The 24220-nt window shown below is 43.4% G+C and overlaps 1 protein-coding gene across 3 annotated transcripts in view; it reads right to left on the bottom strand.

Moving 5' to 3' along the window:
• The window catches only part of Ir8a (Ionotropic receptor 8a), a 64832-nt gene that overhangs the window by 27289 nt on the left and 13323 nt on the right, over window positions 1-24220 (bottom strand). For 2 of the 3 annotated variants that reach the window (XM_070085155.1, XM_070085154.1), the window contains exons 2-7: window positions 19212-19303; window positions 14390-14504; window positions 12767-12913; window positions 12083-12286; window positions 6450-6616; window positions 5220-5296 (exon numbers count right to left, since the gene is read on the bottom strand). In XM_070085155.1, the coding sequence (XP_069941256.1) occupies window positions 5220-5296; window positions 6450-6616; window positions 12083-12286; window positions 12767-12913; window positions 14390-14456 (662 nt within the window). In that variant the 5' untranslated portion in view covers window positions 14457-14504; window positions 19212-19303. Of the gene's footprint in view, window positions 1-5219; window positions 5297-6449; window positions 6617-12082; window positions 12287-12766; window positions 12914-14389; window positions 16446-19211; window positions 19304-24220 lie in introns of those variants that run through there. The other variant, XM_070085156.1, reaches the window with a different exon arrangement.

Raw genomic sequence — 24220 nt, 5'->3', positions numbered from 1 at the left:
GGTTGGAGCAGGAAACAAAGAATTGGGAGGCACAAGTCGAAACTGCAGTAGCCAAGATAAGGGTCCTAGAAGTTGAGATAAATAGGCTGGAGCGAGTTACAGGGGCAGTGACCAGAGAAGACACAGCATATGAAGCTGCGAGGCTGAACAGGAAGGAAGGAATTATGAAGTATGCTAAGGTCACATCAATCTGCCAAGGAGGACCAAGGAGTGAAAGGGAAGATCAGCTGGTTGCAGATGGAGAGGGTGATAGGTCGAATGCTGAGGCACAACAAGGCTATCAAGAGCCACTGGAAAAATCAAGGGAGAAACTGACCACATACAGGCAGGATCCAGAGTCACAGAGGGTGAGGCAATGGGAGGAAGAAAGGGCAAAATCAGTGTTTATCCATGGGCTTCAGGAGAGAGAGGAAAGGACACACACTGAAAGGAAGCAGGAAGAAGGAAAGGAGATTGAGAAAATCATCACGGAAATAGGTGAAGAGATGGACGAGATTGTAAATTTTCAGAGAATAGGGGGGTACTCGAAGGGGAGAAACCGACCAATCAAGCTGATTCTCAGGACGGAAACAGTGCGGAACAGGATCCTCCAAGAGAAACCACGATTGAAATACTCGGAAGAGTACAAGAGGGTGTTCCTAGACAGAGACAGAACAAAACAGAACGACAGCAGCTGAGGGAGAGGACAAAAAAACGAAAGGAGCTAGGAAAAGAGACAAGGAGGGAATCAGCAGAGGTCAGTCAGAGCAGGACAGAACAGCAAGGGCAAGCACACACACAACTACTCTCAGAACCATACAACCTATCACACCATCCCAACACACACTACAATCCATACCCACAGCCTCCACCCAACATCGAGCTATAGAATCCCACAGTATGCCACCAGGTCTCCCACCCCCACAGGCCCCCCAATCCACAGTGTTGGAAAGGAAACTGAAGGTATGGTACACAAACGCTGATGGAATAACAAATAAGTGGGAGGAGTGGCACGAAAGGGTCAAAGAAGCATCACCGGACATCATAGCTCTTACAGAAACCAAGCTTACATGTATGATAACAGATGCCATCTTTCCAACGGGATACCAAATCCTGAGGAAAGACAGAGGGAACAGGGGGGGTGGAGGAGTGGCGTTGCTGATCAAAAATCGCTGGAATTTTGATGAGCTGGAGAGAGGAGATAGCGGAGAAGAAAGTGATTACATAGTGGGAACACTTCACTCTGGAGGTCCCAAGGTGGTAATAGCAGTGATGTATAACCCACCACAGAACAGCAGGAGGCCAAGGCAAGAGTACGACGAGAGCAATAGAGCGATGGTTGACACACTGGCTAGAGTGGCCAGAAGAGCTCATGCATGCAGGGCAAAGCTCCTGATCATGGGTGACTTTAACCACAAGGAGATCGATTGGGAGAACTTGGACCCACATGGGGGCCAAGATACATGGAGGGCTAAGATGATGGAGGTGGTACTGGAGAACTTCATGTACCAACACGTAAGGGACACTACAAGAGAGAGAGGAGAGGATGAACCAGCAAGGCTGGACTTAGTATTCACCTTCAGTAGTGCAGATATCGAGGACATCGCATATGAAAGACCCCTTGGGGCCAGTGACCATGTGGTTTTAAGCTTCGAATACACAGTAGAGCTACAAGTGGAGGGAGAAGCAGGAAGGCCAGGACGAATGAAGCCAAACTACAAGAAAGGGGACTACACAGGAATGAGGAACTACCTGAACGGGGTTCAGTGGAACAGAGAACTGGCAGGGAAGCCAGTTAATGAGATGATGGAATATGTAGCAACAAAATGCAAGGAGGCTGAGGAGAGGTTTGTACCCAAGGGTAACAGGAGTAATGAAAAAGCCAGGATGAGCCCATGGTTTACCCAAAGGTGCAGGGAGGCAAAAACCAAGTGTGCTAGGGAATGGAAGAAATATAGAAGGCAAAGGACCCAGGAGAATAAGGAGAACAGTCGTAGAGCCAGAAACGAATATGCACAGATAAGAAGGGAGGCCCAAAGACAATATGAAAATGACATAGCAGCGAAAGCCAAATCTGACCCGAAACTGTTGTACAGCCACATCAGGAGGAAAACAACAGTCAAGGACCAGGTAATCAGGCTAAGGAAGGAAGGAGGAGAGACAACAGGAAATGACCGTGAAGTATGTGAAGAACTCAACAAGAGATTCAAAGAAGTGTTCACAGAGGAGACAGAAGGGACTCCAGAAAGACGGAGAGGTGGGGCACACCACCAAGTGCTGGACACAGTGCACACAACCGAGGAAGAAGTGAAGAGGCTTCTGAGTGAGCTAGATACCTCAAAGGCAATGGGGCCAGATAACATCTCCCCATGGGTATTGAGAGAGGGAGCAGAGGCGCTATGTGTACCCCTAACAACAATATTCAATACATCTATCGAAACAGGGAGATTACCTGAGGCATGGAAGACAGCAAATGTAGTCCCAATCTTTAAAAAAGGAGACAGACATGAAGCACTAAACTACAGACCAGTGTCACTGACATGTATAGTATGCAAAATCATGGAGAAGATTATCAGGAGAAGAGTGGTGGAACACCTAGAAAGGAATGATCTCATCAACAGCAGCCAGCATGGTTTCAGGGACGGGAAATCCTGTGTCACAAACCTACTGGAGTTCTATGACATGGTGACAGCAGTAAGACAAGAGAGAGAGGGGTGGGTGGATTGCATTTTCTTGGACTGCAAGAAGGCGTTTGACACAGTTCCACACAAGAGATTGGTGCAAAAACTGGAGGACCAAGCAGGGATAACAGGGAAGGCACTACAATGGATCAGGGAATACTTGTCACGAAGACAGCAGCGAGTCATGGTACGTGGCGAGGTGTCAGAGTGGGCACCTGTGACCAGCGGGGTCCCGCAGGGGTCAGTCCTAGGACCAGTGCTGTTTCTGGTATTTGTGAACATGACGGAAGGAATAGACTCTGAGGTGTCCCTGTTTGCAGATGACGTGAAGTTGATGAGAAGAATACACTCGATCGAAGACCAGGCAGAACTACAAAGGGATCTGGACAGGCTGCAGACCTGGTCCAGCAATTGGCTCCTGGAGTTCAATCCCACCAAGTGCAAAGTCATGAAGATTGGGGAAGGGCAAAGAAGGCCGCAGACGGAGTACAGTCTAGGGGGTCAGAGACTACAAACCTCACTCAAGGAAAAAGATCTTGGGGTGAGTATAACACCAGGCACATCTCCTGAAGCGCACATCAACCAAATAACTGCTGCAGCATATGGGCGCCTAGCAAACCTCAGAACAGCATTCCGACATCTTAATAAGGAATCGTTCAGGACCCTGTACACCGTATACGTTAGGCCCATATTGGAGTATGCGGCACCAGTTTGGAACCCACACCTAGCCAAGCACGTAAAGAAACTAGAGAAAGTGCAAAGGTTTGCAACAAGACTAGTCCCAGAGCTAAGAGGTATGTCCTACGAGGAGAGGTTAAGGGAAATCAACCTGACGACACTGGAGGACAGGAGAGATAGGGGGGACATGATAACGACATACAAAATACTGAGGGGAATTGACAAGGTGGACAAAGACAGGATGTTCCAGAGATTGGACACAGTAACAAGGGGACACAGTTGGAAGCTAAAGACACAGATGAATCACAGGGATGTTAGGAAGTATTTCTTCAGCCACAGAGTAGTCAGTAAGTGGAATAGTTTGGGAAGCGATGTAGTGGAGGCAGGATCCATACATAGCTTTAAGCAGAGGTATGATAAAGCTCACGGCTCGGGGAGAGTGACCTAGTAGCGATCAGTGAAGAGGCGGGGCCAGGAGCTCGGACTCGACCCCCGCAACCTCAACTAGGTGAGTACAACTAGGTGAGTACACACACACACACGGGGCCAGGAGCTAGGACTCGACCCCTGCAACCACAAATAGGTGAGTACACACACAGTGCAAACGCTAGAGGAGCTGGCAGGAATAACAGGAAAGGCACCGCAATGGGTCAAGGAATACATGACAGGAAGGAAACAACGAGTGATGGTACGTGATGAGGTGTCAGAGTGGGCGCAATTGACGAGCTGGGTACCTGAAGGGTCAGTCCTAGGGCCGGTGCGGTTTCTGGTATATGTAAATGACATGACGGAAGGGATAGATTTGGAGGTGCCCCTGTTAGCAGACGATGTGAAGCTAATGTGGAGAATTCAAACGGATGAGGATCAGGCAAGACCACAAAGGAATCAGGACAGGATGAAAGCCTGGTCCAACAATTGGCTCCTGGAGTTTAACTCCACCAAGCGCAAAATCATGAAGACTGGGGAAGGTCAAAGATCGCAGACGGAGTACACGCTAGGGGTCCAAAGGCTGCAAACCTCACTCAAGGAAAACGATCCTGACTCCCTGAGGTAAGTATAATATCGAGCACATCTCTCGAGAAGCACATCAACCAAATAACTGCTGCAGCATATGGGCGCTGGCAAACCGAATAATAGCGTTTCGACATCTAAGTAAAGAATTATTCAAGACACTGTACACCAGTGCCACATTTGTTGCATTTGTGTCCTTTGACTTAACTGTACACCATGTACGTCAAGTCCATATTGGAGTAAGCTGCACCAGTATGGAATCCGTCCCTGGCCAAGCACGTCAAAAAATTAGAGAAAGTGCAAAGGTTTTGCAACAAGACTAGTCCCGGAGCTAGGAGAGGTTAAGGGAAATCAACCTGACGACACTGGAGGACAGGAGGATTGGGGGGGACATGATAATGACATAAAATATTGAGAGGAATTGATAAAGTGGAGAGACAGGATGTTTCAGAGATGGGACACAATAATAAGGGGTCACAACTGGAAGTTGAAAACTCAGATGATTCACAGGAATGTTAGGAAGTATTTCTTTAGCAACAGAGTTGTCAGGAAGTGAAACAATCTGGAGAGTGATGTAGTGGAGGTAGGATCCATACATAGTTTTAAGAAGAGGTACGATAAAGCTCATGGAGCAGAGAGAGTGAGCCTAGTAGCGACCAGCGAAGAGGCGGGCCTAGGAGCTGTGAATCGACCCTTGCAATCACAAATATGTGAGTACACACACACACACACACACACACACACACACACACACACACACACACACACACACACACACACACACACACACACACACACACACACACACACACACACACACACACACACACACACACACACACACACACACACACACACACACACACTTACTCAAATTTGGCTGACTTGTGGTCAGTAGCGACGAGCGTCCAGCGGGAATCTCGGGTCACCAGCTGCTGCTGCACCGCCTGTAAGATCACAAAGGGTCAGTGGGGTGCCACAGGGAGTAACTGGTCATACGGTGCTTGTGAAGGCCACACAGTCATTGGTCATATGGGGTCAGTGGTCAAAAGGAGTCACTGAAGATCACAATGGGTGACTCATGCTCACAAGGATTCAGCCAGGATTATTTACACATTTTCCTGGTGCATTTAGTATGTTAATGTATATAACAAAATGAACAAAGATATTACCCACTAACAGATATTATTAGGTATCCCCGAAAATGAACCTGTAAGCAGTTGTCTTAGTTTTGTTTTTTCTTCCAACTTTTCGATTTTATTTCGCTAATAACTCAAGAATGCCTCATTCAATCGGCTTCAAATCTTCAACACTTGTGTACGGCAAAGAGCACCAAGTTACTGGAGCAATTGGCATGTTCAAGTGCCCTATGACCCAAGTTGTTGAACCCATTTCAGCATCACAGTCCCGTGGCTCGGTTGATAGCACTCAGCTCACATGCTCAAGTGTCTGTGGTTCGATCCCCAGCACGAGGTGGCTAACCTTCCCCCGGATTAAATATCCAAACACATCTTATTTCATCCTAAAATGACTCTGATAACTTCCAAAATACTTAGTAATATAGCCGCATTATAGCGTCAAACGTTCAAAAAAAGTACCCAAAATTCGACGACTGCTGAGAGTGAAATTCAGATGTGTAGGTACAAATTTTACCATTTTATGTGTAAAATACTATTTTTTTTTTTTAGTAGATCACGTTAAATCATTTTCAGTTTACCTCTTCTGAACGGTTTAAATGTTTAATGGATGATGCATCTTAAGGCCAGAATAATATCTATCAAGTTTTGTTTACGTGCAAGAAACTATTGATGTTGGAATCAATGTCATGACATGAGAATGACCTATCTGATCGATATTCTTAAAAAAAAATTATATTCATTTTATATTTAATAACCAAAGAATGCTTCTGACTTCAAAATATTATTGACGATTCTATAAGAAGGATGATAACCCTTAAGTTCAGTCCAAGTAGGACCAAATTTGAAATTTTACTGAAATCTTTAAAAAACCTGTAATCAGATCAATTACTGGAAAATGTCTTGTCAAATGATCGTTTTCAATTTATTACCAACAGTCACCTTAAGAGTTGGCATGACCCACCTTGGAGAACAAGCTGATGAGGTCCTGCATGGGTCCCAAGATGACGTAGTAGGCTGGGGAAGGTCTCATCTTCTTAAGTGTGTTCGTGGTGGAATCATCGACGCCAGTCAACACGATCACCCTCACTACTGACCCTTCCACCAGGTAGTAGAGAGCCTGGTCCACCTCTGTCGCAACACACACAACACTGCTTTTACTGATGTGTACAACACCCGGAAGTACAGCTCCTTGGCCCATCTCTGTTGTCGTAATACATACACACACATACATATTGCCTTTACTTATACGTACAGATAGGTAGCGGCGTATGGTCAAGCCTCCAGTGACAAGAAATGAAAAAAGTCATATATAGCTGTGTTAAATTAGGTAAGGGTAGGCTAAATTAAGTTTGTTTTCCTGATTCAAGCCTCGCTACTCCTTGCTACAAAAGCCTGAGTGATGTTATTTTCTGTTTTTTTATCAAGTGGTCTCCTCCTTCTCCTGTATCTTCAATCCTCCCTCTTGTTATCTTTTTACTGTCTCTCCTTCTTACTCTTCCCTCATGTCTTCCACAACTCTCCTTTGTCTCTTCTAATTCTGTTAGTTTGTGCTCAGTGGTATTATTGTTATCTTTGCCGGTTATGTGTTCACACTGTAGATAAAAGTTCAGAAGACGTTTCGATCCATCCTCGATCATCATTTAACCACAATTTTTCTTCAGGACAGCCCAAAACATTGCTTAAATTTCCCTCTAAAAATTGCGAATTACTTGTGAATTTTTCCAGCCACGGTATTGTGGATTTTATTATTAATAATTTATTTTATACAATTTGCTTATTCAAAACCGCTCTTCGTGCATCAGTATTTTAATTTGATCATGTATATGCGCATTTTATATGGATCTATTTTCCGATTTTTTTAGTTGATGTTTATATTTATTCGTTTAGATATTTTAATTTCAATTATTTTCCTAGCATCCCTAATGTTATATTTGTCTTCCACGTCTCTTCTTGACTGGCTTTACCTCCATTATCATCTATTCCTCGTTATCTTTCACCTTTCTTTCGCCTCACTCTTCTTTCACCTTCATCAACGACCCTCACCTGTTCACCGGATAATTGCACTTACAGCTGCTACTTACCATTATCAACCTTCACCTAACTCACTTACACTTACTACTTATCTTTATCATATACAGACTACAAAGGTATGATGAATGTCCTGTGACGACGAAATTGTTAATGCTAATTACATTCGACCAGTTATTGACTATCATCATAGGAAGGTTGAAGACATAGTTAATGATAACTGGACGGGCTTCCAGCTTCTCTGCAAAATATTAACACGATTTTTTTATCACACACCTCAAAAATTTAATTTGTGTTGACATTAGCTTTGGATGTAAAAATTATAGGCAGGTGCGGCCCGTCCATAAAGGGGAGCTAGACAGTCGTCTAGGGCACCAAATTAAATGAGAAGCCAAATTCCTGGAAAATAATAATAAGAATCTCATCTTAGATCTGCCAGTGGTGTTCAGTGGTTGGGGCGCTGATTGCATGGTTAACCCAGGGCACCAGTTGCTGGTAGTTAATTCAGGCCAGCCTCTCAGTCCTGCGATTTTTTTTTTTTTTTTTTGGGGGGGGGGGGTAATACGATAAACAGCTGTGGTGTTCAATCACAGGGATATTTATGCAAAAGATAGGATACAGGATACAGGCAGGACACAGGATAAAGGTAGGACACACTGGATACAGGTAGGAAACAGATGGGATAGTATAAAAAAATACGAAGAGAAAATGCTTACTGCAAGAAGGAAGAAAAAACAGGGGTCATATTGTTTATTGGGTTTAGAACCAATAATAACATTGAAATTAAATTAAGTCTTTAATTCGTGTGTCATTTGAGCACAAGGAGCGCTAGAAGCCCCAGCCTCCACCTGCACACACACATGATACTGTGTACATCCATCTCGAGTTCCGGCTACTAACTGTATATATATATATATATATATATATATATATATATATATATATATATATATATATATATATATATAAACACTGATCTCTGGCTGAAGGAGACTCGAACCTACGAACCTTAGGACAAGGTACGCAGTGCTTTACCAATCTACCCACACTGGACCAATACCTTGGCGTGTAGCATGCGCTACACGTTTGATCCAAGGCAGCCAGCTTTCAGGGAGAAGGCTTACAGCTTTTCATCTCATCCCCTGCATGCATCAGCCTTACTAGAGATTTGAACAATGCATATTTCGCATGCTCTCGCGAATTCCTTGCATATATATATATGTATATATATATATATATATATATATATATATATATATATATATATATATATATATATATATATATATATATATATATATATATATATATATATATGCAAAACAACCACTGTGAAAGAGTAGCGAAATTCCAAGCGCTTTCGTGACTACTCACATTGTCAAGGAACTATGAAAGTAATACATCAAAGGAAGGCAATTAAAGGGCTTAGACTACACCTCACAGTCAACTCCCACAACAAAGAAACACCTGACGCGCGACAATACCGGACCCATAAGAAAAGAAGAACACTGCAGTAGGTCCGCTGGTCCAATTAGACAGGCCCTCACGACATCCCACTAACAAAATATTCTACCCAAGAAATAAGGTTTATTTGTCCAATGTATTATTAAACTCTAACCAAATTTTATTAATTATAAATGAGTCTAATTTATCTAAACCTAAGGTAATATTCATATTATTTTCAAAACTGCTTTTTATGAAACAAGATTCAATTATGTTTCTGTCAACCATGGACTTGCTTGATACTACTTTCTCAACTTTTTGAAAATCAATTGGATGGTTAAAATCTCTCACATGAATAAATAGAGCATTGGAATCTTTTCCAGTTCTAATGCTATATTTATGTTGTTTTACTCTAAGTTCGAGATTTTTACCAGTTTGACCGTAATAAACTTTATCGCAAATTTTACAAGGAATCTTACAGACACATCCATCAGCATTTTGGGGGGAATTCTTTGTCAAAAGTTTTTTTACTGTATCAAGATTTTTAAATACAACTTTAATATTAAAAGTCTTAAGAAGAGAAGACATATCAACCAAGTTTTCATGATAAGGGAGAACCAACATATTTTTAGTTGAATAAGGCTGGTTGTACCTTTTTGGGTTGTAAAAAGTATTTCTCGCAATTTTAAATGATTTATCAATTACATTTCTCGGGTATTTCAGATCATTGGCTATTTCATAAATTTTGGATATTTCTTCATCTATGAACTCTGGACTACAAATACGCATGTAAACTTGGTTGATATGCCTTCTCTTCTTAAGACTTTTAATATTAAAGTTGTGTTTAAAAATCTTGATACAGTAAAAAAACTTTTGATAAAGAATTCCCCCCAAAATGCTGATGGATGTATCTATAAGATTCCTTGTAAAATTTGCGATGAAGTTTATTACGGTCAAACTGGTAAAAGTCTCGAACTTAGATTAAAACAACATAAATATAGCACTAGAACTGGAAGGGAAGTTCCTTGATATTGGTGAGGAAGTCTTGATTTAAGGAACTGAACCTGAGCGGCCCTTCATTGGATCGAACCTGAATGCCTTCTAATCCCCCGGGCGCTGTGATGCCTACGAGTTTAGTGGCCCCCTCCATGAATGAATAATAATAACTGATGGGGAATAATGCTAGAAAGATTTAAAATGACAGACAGACAGGCAATACACACACACACACACACACACACACACACACACACACACACACACACACACACACACACACACACACACACACACACACACACACACACACACACACGCACACACGCACACACGCACACACACACACCACACACACACACACACACACACACACACACACACACACACACACACACACACACACACACACACACACACACACACACACACACACACACGGCTAGAATATGATGAGAGTAACAGAGCGATGGTTGATACACTGGCTGAAGTGGCCAGAAGGGCTCATGAAGGACTCCAAAAAGACGGAGAGGTGGGGTACACCATCAAGTGTTAGACACAATACACACAACCGAGGAAGAAGTGAAGAGACTGCTAAGCGAGCTAGATACCTCAAAGGCGATGGGGCCGGATAATATCTCTCCATGGGTCCTGAGAGAGGGAAGAGAGGAGCTATGCGTACCACTAACAGCAATCTTCAACATATCTATCGAAACAGGGCGACTATCTGAGGTATGGAAGACAGCAAATGTAGTTCCATTTTTTAAAAAAGGGGACAGACACGAAACATTGAACTTTAGATCAGTGTCACTGACAGGTATAGTATGCAAAGTCATGGAGAAAATTATCAAAAGAGTGGTGGAGCACCTGGAGTGGAATGGGCTTATCAACGACAACCAGCACGATTTCAGGGATGGGAAATCCTGTGTCACAAACCTACTGGAGTTCTATGACAGGGTGACAGCAGTAAGACAAGAGAGAGAGAGGGGTGGGTAGATTGCATTTTCTTGGACTGTAAGAAGGCTTTTGACATAGTTCCACACGAGATTAGTGCATAACATGGAGGACCAGGCAGGTATAACAGGAAAGGCACTGCAATGGATCAGGGAATACCTGTCGAGAAGACATCAGAGAGTGATGGTATGAGACGAAGTTTCAGAGTGGGCGCCTGTGACGAGCAGGGTTCCTCAGGGGTCAGTCCTAGGACCGGTGCTGTTTCTGGTATATGTGAATGACATGATGGAAGTAATAGACTCCGAAGTGTCTTTGTTTGCAGATGCTGTGTTGATGAGAAAAATCCAATCAGACGAAGACCAGGCAGAATTACAAAGGGATCTGGACAGGCTTCAGGCCTGGTCCAGAAACTGGTTCCTGGAGTTCAACCCCACCAAGTGCAAAGTCATGAAGATTGGGAAAAGGCAAAGAAGACCGAAAATGGAGTACAGTCTAGGGAGCAGAGACTACAAACCTCACTTAAGGAAAAGGATCTTGGGGTGAATATAACACCAGGCACATCTCCTGAGGAGCACATTAACCAAATAACTGCTGCAGCATATGGGCGCCTAGCAAACCTAAGAACAGCATTTCGACATCTCAATAAGGAATCATTCAGGACCCTGTACAACGTGTATATCAGGCCTATATTGGAGTATGCAGCACCAGTTTGGAACCCACACCTAGCCAAGCACGTACGGAAACTAGAGGAAGTGCAAAGGTTTGCAACAAGACTAGTCTCAGAGCTAAGGGGCATCTCCTACGAGGAGAGGTTAAGGGAAATCGACCTGACGACACTGGAGGACAAGAGAGATGGGAGGGATATGGCAACGACAGGCTGTTCTAGAGATGGGACACAGCAACATGGGGTCACAATTGGAAGTTGAAGACTCAGATGAATCACAGGGATGTTAGGAAGTATTTCTTCTGTCACAGAGTTGTCAGAAAGTGGAACAGTCTGGGAAGTGATGTAGTGGAGGCAGGGTCCATACATAGCTTTAAGAAGAGTTATGATAAGCTCATGGAGCAGGAAGAGTGACCCAGTAGCTACCAGTGAAGAGGCGGGGCCAAGAGCTGTGAATCGACCCCTGCAACCGCAACTAGGTTAGTACACACACACACAGAATCACTGACGGGCCTCTGAGGTGAAGATGAGGGCGGCGTCGGTAGCATTGCGACTCAGCAGGAAGTGTTCCGTGGCGGTCATCCACTGGTAGTTGGAAAGCTGTACCCTGACGTAGGGGATGCCGTAGGTGGCTGCGGTTTCCCGTGCCTGCGTCCACCCACCAGCTGTCACGTCCACCACCACCGCCACACCATTGTACAGCGCCGAGCACACTGTCAGAGAAAACATTACTACCTCATGGAGTCAGAGCAGTCAGGAGTCTGGCAGGGTAAGTAAGTAAGTAAGTTTATTCAGGTATACACAAATACAGTTACATAGAATTATCATACATAGCAGCATATGTGTAGAGAACCTAGGATAACCCCAAAAAGTCAGACAGAGTAACTTATTTCCATTGGGAAAGGGGTAGGTTCCACATACTGTAAGTCCCCGAGAAGTCTGAAATCTGATTAACGTCAGTGGCTTACAATATTGTCTAAAAGTATTATTTATGTTCGTCTAGCTTATTGTACCAGCTAGTGTTATCATCCTACCTGGGTTGCTGTATTGTTTTAATTGCTCTATTGTATGGCTTATCAGATTGCATACTTTATTTCAGTTTGGTTTATTACCTGATATTTTATCTAACTTACTGTTCCCCTCCCACCCACCCACCCATTCCACTCCGTGCACTCTCGTGACCCCAGCCTTACACTTCTGCTGGGAGTCGTCTTCAGCAGCGTCCAGCGACACCTTCACCACCACCTGCAAGAGTGTGAGCCCCGTTGTCTTCTGCGCCTGCGACACAGCCTCATCCAGCCAAGCCACACCCTCCTGCAGTGACTCGTCCAGCGTGCTCACTGTAACACGGGAAGTGTTCATCACTGTGCTAGGGATAGTATCTAGTTTTTGATGATGCTTAAATTAAAAATGATTATTTTTGCCCTAGTCAGGCACTGGAGCATACTGGAGTAGCAACTCTAGAAAGAAAAAAATATGAATCTGGCGAGCATTTTCTTTGCTTTTCCTTGTTTTCATATTTTCCTAACACCCGTGTGGGTATCAACTTCTTATCTAAGGATACATCACCATGTAGGCTAGTGGATCTTAGAGTAATGAACGTGCGAGCATTTGATCAAACACCTGCATCAGGAGACTGCGTTACTCCCTGACAAATGAACCACTATCTTCTATTAAGTAATGCTGCTTGCAATTAGACCTACAGGAGGACTGGCTGTCCTAGTGCTTTTAATTCTGCCGTCTCTCATGATAAAAGGGCTTTTGTCTCAAACCCACTTCATAGGGACGAGACCTGTGCTTCGCCTTAATTGTATTTGCAAATTTACAAACTATTAGTAACCCCCCTTGGTACTTTACATATTAAACTTGCATTTTATTAATAACTCTTCTCCTATATCCGAATGAAAAAACTGAAAAGATGTGTTCACTTTGCTGATACTTACAAAGGTCTCGCCTGTTATTTTAAGAACCATATCTATCCCATATGTTAGTCGTTTCCAAAATTATCTATCCCAGTTTGAACCTTCATAGAAGCTTCTTGATGTACAAGTTCATGTATATAATATTTCAGATATAAATCCAAGCTACTATTTTGTTTCTGACGCTCGCCTCTGTCTGTACATTATTTAAAATGTTAATTTTTAAAATGCGTGACTTGACCTGATCGGTTTCTCCTCACTTCTTTTTCCTCTGAACTGACTACTGCCTTTTTCTTCTTTCTCACTCACAACAAACATGATAATGGTCCAGGACGCATCGAACCATCGCCCAATTTTCATTTCCAAATTGTGAGGTGTTGCTAAAAAGAAGCATATTTCCACAGCCATTTTAAGTGAACTCCTGACATTTCAAAAATAGATGCGTTTCGGTCTCTGTGCGATCAGAGAAGCATATCCTCGTATACCATAAGCCCAACCACCTTTTCTGCAATACATGCAAAAAAATAGTACAGAGTGGAGCATAAATTTATAATGTAGCTAAATATCAGGGTTGCACACAAATCAGACGAGGCATTCAAAAATTATCGAATGAAAATTATTATCCCGTTTCTTCAATAAAAATAGCAAATTTCCATCCACACCTCCCAGAATCAACTAAAACCGTCCATTAAGTGAGACACACCAACTTTGCAAGTTTAAACCCAATCAGGAGATGTATTCCCCTAGTTATGTAGTTATGGCACATAGACCAGTATCCCCAAATGCACCATCATATTTAAGTTTGAAGACGCTCAGAAGTTGAATTCTCAAGTTATATTTTTCAACAGTCATGTACAGTATGAGAGTATAAGCAGGAGACATGATAAAGACACTCACCTATGGTAAGCTGGGCCAGGGACGCCCTCGCTAGCACTAAGATAATACATGGGACGCACGCTGCCATGACCGCTTGCTGCTGCTGTTGCTGCTGCTGCTGCTGTTGCTGCTGCTGCTGCAAATAATGGCGTTAATGCTAGTTGGAATGCTACTGCTGCAGGTAGCAGTGGTGGGGCCACTACTACTGGTAATGTTACTAATAGCGCTGCTGATGCTGAAGGTGGTGGTGCTACTGCTGGAGATGCTAATGATGGAGGTGGCAGCACTACTGCTAGTGATGTCACTGCTGTAGGTATGCTGATGCTACTGCTGGTGAGATTACTGTAGGTGGTGGCGTTATCCTGTTATATAGTCACACTGCGGCGAGAGCCTTTCTATGAAGCACTCTCTACCTACCTCCACACTGTGAAACACTATCTACCGTCACACTGTCTGTGAAACACTATCTACCGTCACACTGTGAAACACTATTTACAGTCTGTCTGTGAAACACTATCTACCGTCACACTGTCTGTGAAACACTATCTACCGTCAGACTGTGAAACACTATCTATCGTCACAGTCGGTGAAACACTCAACCGTCGCACTGTGCAACACTATCTACCGTCACATTGTCTGTGAAACACAATCTACCGTCACACTGTCTGTGCAACACTATCTACCGTCACACTGTCTGTGAAACACTATCTACCGTCAGACTGTGAAACACTATCTATCGTCACAGTCGGTGAAACACTCAACTGTCGCACTGTGCAACACTATCTACCGTCACACTGTCTGTGAAACACTATCTACCGTCACACTGTCTGAAACACTATCTACCGTCACAGTCTGGGAAACACTCTACCGTCGCACTGTGCAACACTATCTACCGTCACACTGTCTATGAAACACTATCTACCGTAGCACTGTGAAACACTACCGTCACAGTCTGTGAAACACTCTACAGTCGCACTGTGAAACACTATCTACCGTCACACTGTCTGTGAAACATTATCTGCCGTCACACTGTCTGTGAAACACTATCTACCGTCACACTGTCTGTGAAACACTATCTACCGTCACACTGTCTGTGAAACATTATCTGCCGTCACACTGTCTGTGAAACACTATCTACCGTCATACTGTCTGTGAAACACTATTTACCGTCATACTGTGAAACTATCTACCGTCACACTGTCTGTGAAACTACCGTCACAGTTTCTGAAACACTCTACCGTCGCACTGTTCAACACTATATACCGTCACACTGTGAAACACTATCTACCGTCACACTGTGAAACACTATCTACCGTCACACTGTGAAACACTATCTACCGTCACACTGTGAAACACTATCTACCGTCACACTGTGAAACACTATCTACCGTCACAGTCTGTGAAACACTATCTACCGTCACACTGTGAAACACTATCTACCGTCGCACTGTGAAACACTATCTACCGACACAGTTTGTGAAAACACTATCTACCGTCACACTGTCTGTGAAACACTATCTACCGTCGCACTGAGAAACACTCTCTACCGTCACACTGTGAAACACTATCTACCGTCACACTGTGAAACACTATCTACCGTCACAGTCTGTGAAACACTCTACCGTCGCACTGTGAAACACTATCTACCGTCACACTGTGAAACACTACCGTCACAGTCTGTGAAACACTCTACCGTCACACTGTGAAACACTACCGTCACAGTCTGTGAAACACTCTACCGTCGAACTGTGAAACACTATCTACCGTCGCACTGTGAAACACTACCGTCACAGTCTGTGAAACACTCTACCGTCGCACTGTGAAACACTATCTACCGTCACACTGTGAAACGCTACCGTCACAGTCTGTGAAACACTCTACCATCGCACTGTGAAACACTATCTACCGTCACACTGTGAAACACTACCGTCACAGTCTGTGAAACACTCGACCATCACACTGTGAAACACTACCCTCACAGTCTGTGAAACACTCTACCGTCACACTGTGAAACACTACCGTCACAGTCTGTGAAACACTCTACCGACACACTGTGAAACTATCTACCGTCATACTGTGAAACACTATCTACCGTCGCACTGTGAAACACTACCCTCACAGTCTGTGAAACACTATCTACCGTCACACTGTGAAACACTATCTACCGTCGCACTGTGAAACACTACCCTCACAGTCTGTGAAACACTATCTACCGTCACACTGTGAAACACTATCTACCGTCACACTGTGAAACACTACCGTCACAGTCTGTGAAACACTCTACCGTCACACTGTGAAACTATCTACCGTCATACTGTGAAACACTCTACCGTCACACTGTGAAACACTATCTACCGTCGCACTGTGAAACACTATCTACCGTCACACTGTGAAACACTATCTACCGTCACACTGTGAAACATTATCTACCGTCACACTGTGAAACACTACCGTCACACTGTGAAACACTATCTACCGTCATACTGTGAAACACTACCGTCACACTGTGAAACACTATCTACCGTCACACTGTGAAACACTATCTACCGTCACACTGTGAAACATTATCTACCGTCACACTGTGAAATACTATATACCGTCACACTGTGAAACACTACCGTCACACTGTGAAACACTATCTACCGTCACACTGTGAAACACTACCGTCACACTGTGAAACACTATCTACCGTCATACTGTGAAACACTACCGTCACACTGTGAAACACTATCTACCGTCACACTGTGAAACACTATCTACCGTCACACTGTGAAACACTATCTACCGTCACACTGTGAAACATTATCTACCGTCACACTGTGAAACACTACCGTCACACTGTGAAACACTATCTACCGTCACACTGTGAAACACTATCTACCGTCACACTGTGAAACACTATCTACCGTCACACTGTGAAACACTATCTACCGTCATACTGTGAAACACTACCGTCACACTGTGAAACACTATCTACCGTCACACTGTGAAACACTATCTACCGTCACACTGTGAAACACTACCGTCACACTGTGAAACACTATCTACCGTCACACTGTGAAACACTACCGTCACACTGTGAAACACTATCTACCGTCACACTGTGAAACACTACCGTCACACTGTGAAACTATCTACCGTCATACTGTGAAACACTACCGTCACACTGTGAAACACTATCTACCGTCACACTGTGAAACACTATCTACCGTCACACTGTGAAACACTATCTACCGTCACACTGTGAAACATTATCTACCGTCACACTGTGAAACACTACCGTCACACTGTGAAACACTATCTACCGTCACACTGTGAAACACTATCTACCGTCACACTGTGAAACACTATCTACCGTCACACTGTGAAACACTATCTACCGTCATACTGTGAAACACTACCGTCACACTGTGAAACACTATCTACCGTCACACTGTGAAACACTATCTACCGTCACACTGTGAAACACTACCGTCACACTGTGAAACACTATCTACCGTCACACTGTGAAACACTATCTACCGTCACACTGTGAAACACTACCGTCACACTGTGAAACACTATCTACCGTCACACTGTGAAACACTACCGTCACACTGTGAAACACTACCGTCACACTGTGAAACACTATCTACCGTCACACTGTGAAACACTACCGTCACACTGTGAAACACTACCGTCACACTGTGAAACTATCTACCGTCATACTGTGAAACACTACCGTCACACTGTGAAACACTATCTACCGTCACACTGTGAAACACTACCGTCACACTGTGAAACACTATCTACCGTCATACTGTGAAACACTACCGTCACACTGTGAAACTATCTACCGTCATACTGTGAAACACTACCGTCACACTGTGAAACACTATCTACCGTCACACTGTGAAACACTACCGTCACACTGTGAAACACTACCCTCACAGTCTGTGAAACACTACCGTCACACTGTGAAACACTATCTACCGTCATACTGTGAAACACTACCGTCACACTGTGAAACACTATCTACCGTCACACTGTGAAACACTACCGTCACACTGTGAAACACTACCCTCACAGTCTGTGAAACACTACCGTCACACTGTGAAACACTATCTACCGTCATACTGTGAAACACTACCGTCACACTGTGAAACACTATCTACCGTCACACTGTGAAACACTACCGTCACACTGTGAAACACTACCCTCACAGTCTGTGAAACACTACCGTCACACTGTGAAACACTATCTACCGTCATACTGTGAAACACTACCGTCACACTGTGAAACACTATCTACCGTCACACTGTGAAACACTACCGTCACACTGTGAAACACTACCCTCACAGTCTGTGAAACACTACCGTCACACTGTGAAACACTATCTACCGTCACACTGTGAAACACTACCGTCACACTGTGAAACACTATCTACCGTCACACTGTGAAACACTATCTACCTTCAGTATCCCAAGTTGCTGCTCAATAACACAAATTATTCCTACAATAAACAGCAATAACATTTACAAAAAAATGCAGTACTAACGTTTATACATTACATATTTTTCAGTATTACGAACAAGTAAATCACAAATGGGCGGATAAATAAATATGGATTATTATCATTATTGTTATTATTATTAATATTATTATTTATATTCATAGGAAGTGATAAATCCATAGGAGTCGTACAGCTACAATGGAATAGGAGGTAGTCAGGTTCGAGCCGAGGAAGGAGAAGGTAACTCCAATTCCTCGCCTCGAGAGCCCATCACCTGGATCAAGGCATCTCTCCGAAAGAGTCAGACGCGAAGCAGAATGATGTTAATATCATTTTTCTACCTTCTCTCACCCGGTTGCTGGCTGAAGTGAGCTGGAGTTGTGCTCTTCACCACAAGTTTGGCAGCGCTGACATTCAGACATAACACATAAGAGTAACCACCTCTGAAAGAATGAGAGAAAAACTGACATAAGTTTGAGCAACTTATCATTATATTATTACCGAGATTTATTTGTGACCAAGTGCAGTGTGTGGGGGGGGGGTGGATTCACCTATACGTGGTTGAAGGGTTCCGAATCCTAGCTCCTGGCCCCGCCTCTCAACTTGCCGGTTGCCAGATATACTCCCTCCTAGATCCTTGGGCTTTACCATACCTTCTCGTAAAACTATATGTGGAACCTGCCTTCACCACTTCGTCGAAGTCGTTCCACTCCCCGACCAACTAAGACTAATATTTCCTGACAGCCCTATGGTTCATCTGTCTTTAAATTCCAGCTGTGTTCCCGAGTTCCCGTTTCCTGCCTCTTAAAGTGCCTGTTCCTGTTTCTCCTATCAATCTGCCTAAGCGTTTTGCTTGTTATCAAGTCTTCCTTGGTTCTTCTCTCCTTCAATGCCGTTAGATTCAATTCCGCTAGCCTTACGTAGCTTCTTCCCCGTTGCTTCGGAACTATTGTCGTTGTATACTCCTGCACCTTCTCCGGTTTTATAACACGTTTTTAAATGTATGAGTTCCATACCTGTGCTGCATACTCGATGGGCCTTACAAATGATATATGACTGTCCCAGAATGTCTCTTTCTTGAAGCTCTTGAAGGCTACTCCTAGATTTGCCGGACGAGCATTGACTGTAGAGGTCATGCGGTTGTAAACCTCTGGCGATATGTTAGGCACTATGTTCAACCCTAGGTATTTCTCCTTGATTGAGGTCTTCAGCCTTGTCCCCTGAGCCTGTATGCCATGTTCGATCTTCTGGTCCCATCCCTTTGAACTTGCTGGGGTTAAATTCCAGCAACAATTTAGTTGACCAGTCTTGTAGTGTGTCCAGATCAATTTGCAGCCTTTCCCTATTCTCATCTATTTTTATTCTCATTAATTTTACATAATTATTAGATTGGAGGGAAGGAGTATGGAGGAAGTAAGCATGTTCGGATATCTGGGAGTGGACTTGTCGGCAGATGGTTCTATGATAGATGAAGTGAACCACAGAATTGACTAGGATAAAAAGCTGGGTAGTGCACTGTGGAAATAAAGAACTTAATATATGGAGGCAAAAATTGGGAATGTACCAGAGTATAGTGGAACAATGTTTTATGGGTGTGAAGCATGGGTTTTGAATGTTGCAGCAAAGAGGAAGTTAGAGACAGTAGAGATGCCGTGTTTAAGGGCAATGTGTGGTGTGAATATTATGCATAGAACACGGAGGTTGTAGATTAGGAGGTGTGGAGTTACCAAAGGTATATTATTCAGAGGGATGAGTTGTTGAGAAGGAGCGATAGGGATTAGGAAAAGTTGAAGGGAGAAGGTAAAGGAGCTTTTGAGTACTAGGGGCTTGGACATCCAACACTTGTGCGAGTGTTAGGAGCGAGAAGAGGAAATGGTTTTTATGATTTGATGTGTTGTTGGAGTGTGAGCAAAATAAAAAAATAAAATACATTAAATAACATTAAAACTAAGATTGAAAGACCTGGGGATGAACACACCAAACCTGTCGCTAACTCTACATCTGGATTCACTGTTAGATATGATAACTCTCAAAAGGAACCGGAAGTAAGCCACACCAGGTAATCGATAAACAAGGGCGAGGTCCAAGAGTTCCAGCTCGACCCCTACTGACAGAACAACCTGTGTACACTGGTGAGACTACATGAATACACGCGAACGCACGAAATTGCGATACACTAAATTATTCCTTGGGTTCATTTTCTTCAGGCTGCTGCCAGGTAATCATATATGCTACATATATATACATTAATAATTATAGAAAAAAAACTTTAAAAAACAAAGATGTTTAGCTTACGCTCACTTCTTGAAATAATATGTTGACAGTATCGATGGCAGACAATATAACTGGTTGTACCAAGAATTTTCCAGAGCGGCCGCTAGGAAAGATAAAAAGTGTTGCGGTGTTAATTTATTATGAGGGAATTGTCGATTAGCAGCGAGGTTATAGACGACGCTGCTCGATAATGTTTTGTTATCAGTGTACAACCCCGCCCCTCCTGTCTCCAACACAATGATGATGGTGTCATGGTGCAGCCTAGCACCATCCTCGATATATAAATGTTTTGACCTGGTACTCAACGTCAGTTTCTTCACTTCTCCATTTTTTTTTTCAAACTCTATTATCTTTATTTTAAGGTTGGTGGAGGGAAAAAATAGGTTATTAATGTTTATATTAGGATAAAAGGAAATAATTATGTTCTTTACATTAGATTGTCCTGTCTATCAACGTTCTGACAGGATTCACTGTTGATGTCTCCGCCTCGTCGCGGCAAGTCCCATCTCTGATTCAGATTCTCTCTTTGACTTTATAACAGAAACTAACCTGTTGCACCAGTTTTGATTTGCATCTTACTCTCCCACTCTTACCTACCTTCACTAACCTCTACCCTCGCACATCCATGCTCCCCCCTTACTACTACCCTTCGTACATTCCTACTTTCACACATCCCTCCCTCCAGCACTGTATGATCCTTTCAGATTTAGCGTTTAAATTGATGATGATGACGATAATAATAATACTACTAATAATAATTTATTCATAGAAGAGTGTCACTGCTACCTATGTGGCATCTGGAGGATCTGGACCAGTGAAGATCAAAATATACAGCGCCTCAAATTTTCATGTGTGGTGTATGTCATGGATTCGACAAGGTGCTAAAAACATTCCTTAAAGATTCTAGACCATACTGACAAGATAGCATCACGCAATTGCTGCAGATTTGTCAGCTACACATTCATGCTGCAAATTTCCTCCCCTCAAGGGAGGTTCCTTGATGCTGGTGAGGGGCTCTTGATCTAGGGAATTGGATCTGTGCTCCAGTTCCCTGAATTGAGCCTGAATACCTTCCATCCCCCCACATGCGCTGTATAATCCTACGGGTTTAGCTCTCCTGTCATTATAATAATAATAATAATGCAAATTTCCTGTTCCACTACATCCCAAAGGTTTACACCGAATTCTGACCCTACTATCTTCATGTCGCAGCAGAAATACACCTCAGGGTTCGACATGTATGTTCAGAGAAGCTCCTCTGCATACCACTGTTCCAACGTGTGGTTGAGTTACTGTGGCCTTCCTGTCAGCTAGAGCCAGTCTGGCCATTTTCCTCTGATCTCTCCCACTAACAAGGCGTTTTAGCCCACAGATGCCACTCACTGGATGTTTTATGTTTTCTTGCAAATTTTCTTGAAAATTCCAGATCAATAGTTTCTGAGATATTAAACCCACGGTCAAAGTCACATCACATTGCCCATTGTTTTTCAGTCTGAACAATAACTGAACCTCTTCACCATGTCTGCATGCCTTTAAGTACTGAGGTGCTCACACGTGAATGACTGATTAGATATTTGCATTAACGAGAAAATGTATAGGTGTACCTAATAAAGTGGCCAATAAGTGCATTGATGGCCAAGTGGACTAAGGCGTCTGGGAATTTGGGCAGGCTTGTCGAAAGACGTGGTTGGGGTGGAAGTGGACGAGTGTCCGAGTTAAGTAGCAGAAGACAACGAGGTAGCAGTGACCGCTACATCAGTTATAAGCACGACCTGCTTAGAATGGGTTTGCGAACTCTGACGTTCAACGCTGTAAGTTGCTTTGTTGACTAATGTTATTTATTAAATTTTGCGTACGACTATCAATACAGTAACATCTATTATACATACTACCTGTGGTATATATTATGTATTAAAGCAGGGAGGTGCCTGTAATGTTATGCTTGCTGCCGCTGCGGCCATGACAAGCATAACACAGTTTGGATCACAAGAGGCTATGCTGCAACTAATAACTTTCTCAGCTAATTTAACATGTAGAGTTTTTGTGTGAAGTAGTTATACACGCTCAGGTATGTAGTACATGTGACACACACCTTCGATTCTACTTGGTGTGCTATTTTAGTGTTTGTCTATCAGCTGTGACAGCAAGAATTGTACCGCCAATGTTCCTTTAGTTAAGCAATTTACAGTCATAAAGAGCTATTTATAACAGGCATTATTATTATTATAATAAAAAAGAAGCGCTAATCCGCAAGGGCTATACAGAGTGTGGGATATCTGGCATTAATTTTGATCTGAAGATGAAGACGGGTTGCAGAACAAGCTTTTATTGAAAATAAATAAAAGTTTGTTTTGCAAGTTGTGTCTTTGTCTTCATACTTGTCGTCAATAAGCTATTTCATCCAATAATTTTGAGTAATATTTCTATATGGTGCCTCAACAGATGAGTCCTCCGTAAGGGACTTGACCTTCCGAGCTCTCGGACGAGTGGAGAGTATAGCGACCCGGCCGTACGAACGAGTAGTGGTAATGAAAGCCTGGAGTTTACCTGGAGAGGGTTTCGGGGGTTAACGACCCCGCGGCCCGGTCTGAGACCAGGCCTAATGGTGGATCAGGGTCTGATCAACCAGGCTGTTACTGCTTGCCGCACGCAAGCTGACGTACGAACCACAGCCCGGTTGGTCAGGTACTGACTTTAGATGCCTGTCCAGTGCCTTCTTGAAGACAGCCAGGGGTCTATTGGTAATCCCCCTTATGTATGCCTCGAGGCAATTGAACAGTCTTGGGCCCCGGACACTTATTGTGTTGTCTCTCAGTGTACTCGTGGCGCCCCTGCTTTTCATCGGGGGAATGTTGCATCTCCTGCCGAGTCTTTTGCTTTCATAGGGAGTGATTTTCGTGTGCAGGTTTGGTACCAATCCCTCCAGGATCTTTCAAGTGCATATTATCATGTATCTCTCTCGCCTACGTTCCAGGGAATACAGATCAAGGACGTTGAACCGTTCCCAGTAGTTTTGGTGCCTTATCGTACTTACGTGTGCCATGAAAGTTCTCTGTACACTCTCCAGGCCTGCAATGTCGCCAGCC

Source organism: Cherax quadricarinatus, chromosome 15, assembly GCF_038502225.1.
Source record: "Cherax quadricarinatus isolate ZL_2023a chromosome 15, ASM3850222v1, whole genome shotgun sequence".
Lineage (NCBI taxonomy): Eukaryota > Metazoa > Arthropoda > Malacostraca > Decapoda > Parastacidae > Cherax > Cherax quadricarinatus.
The sequence above is the reverse complement of the archived record's forward strand: the minus strand, read 5'-3'. Positions and strand labels throughout refer to the sequence as shown.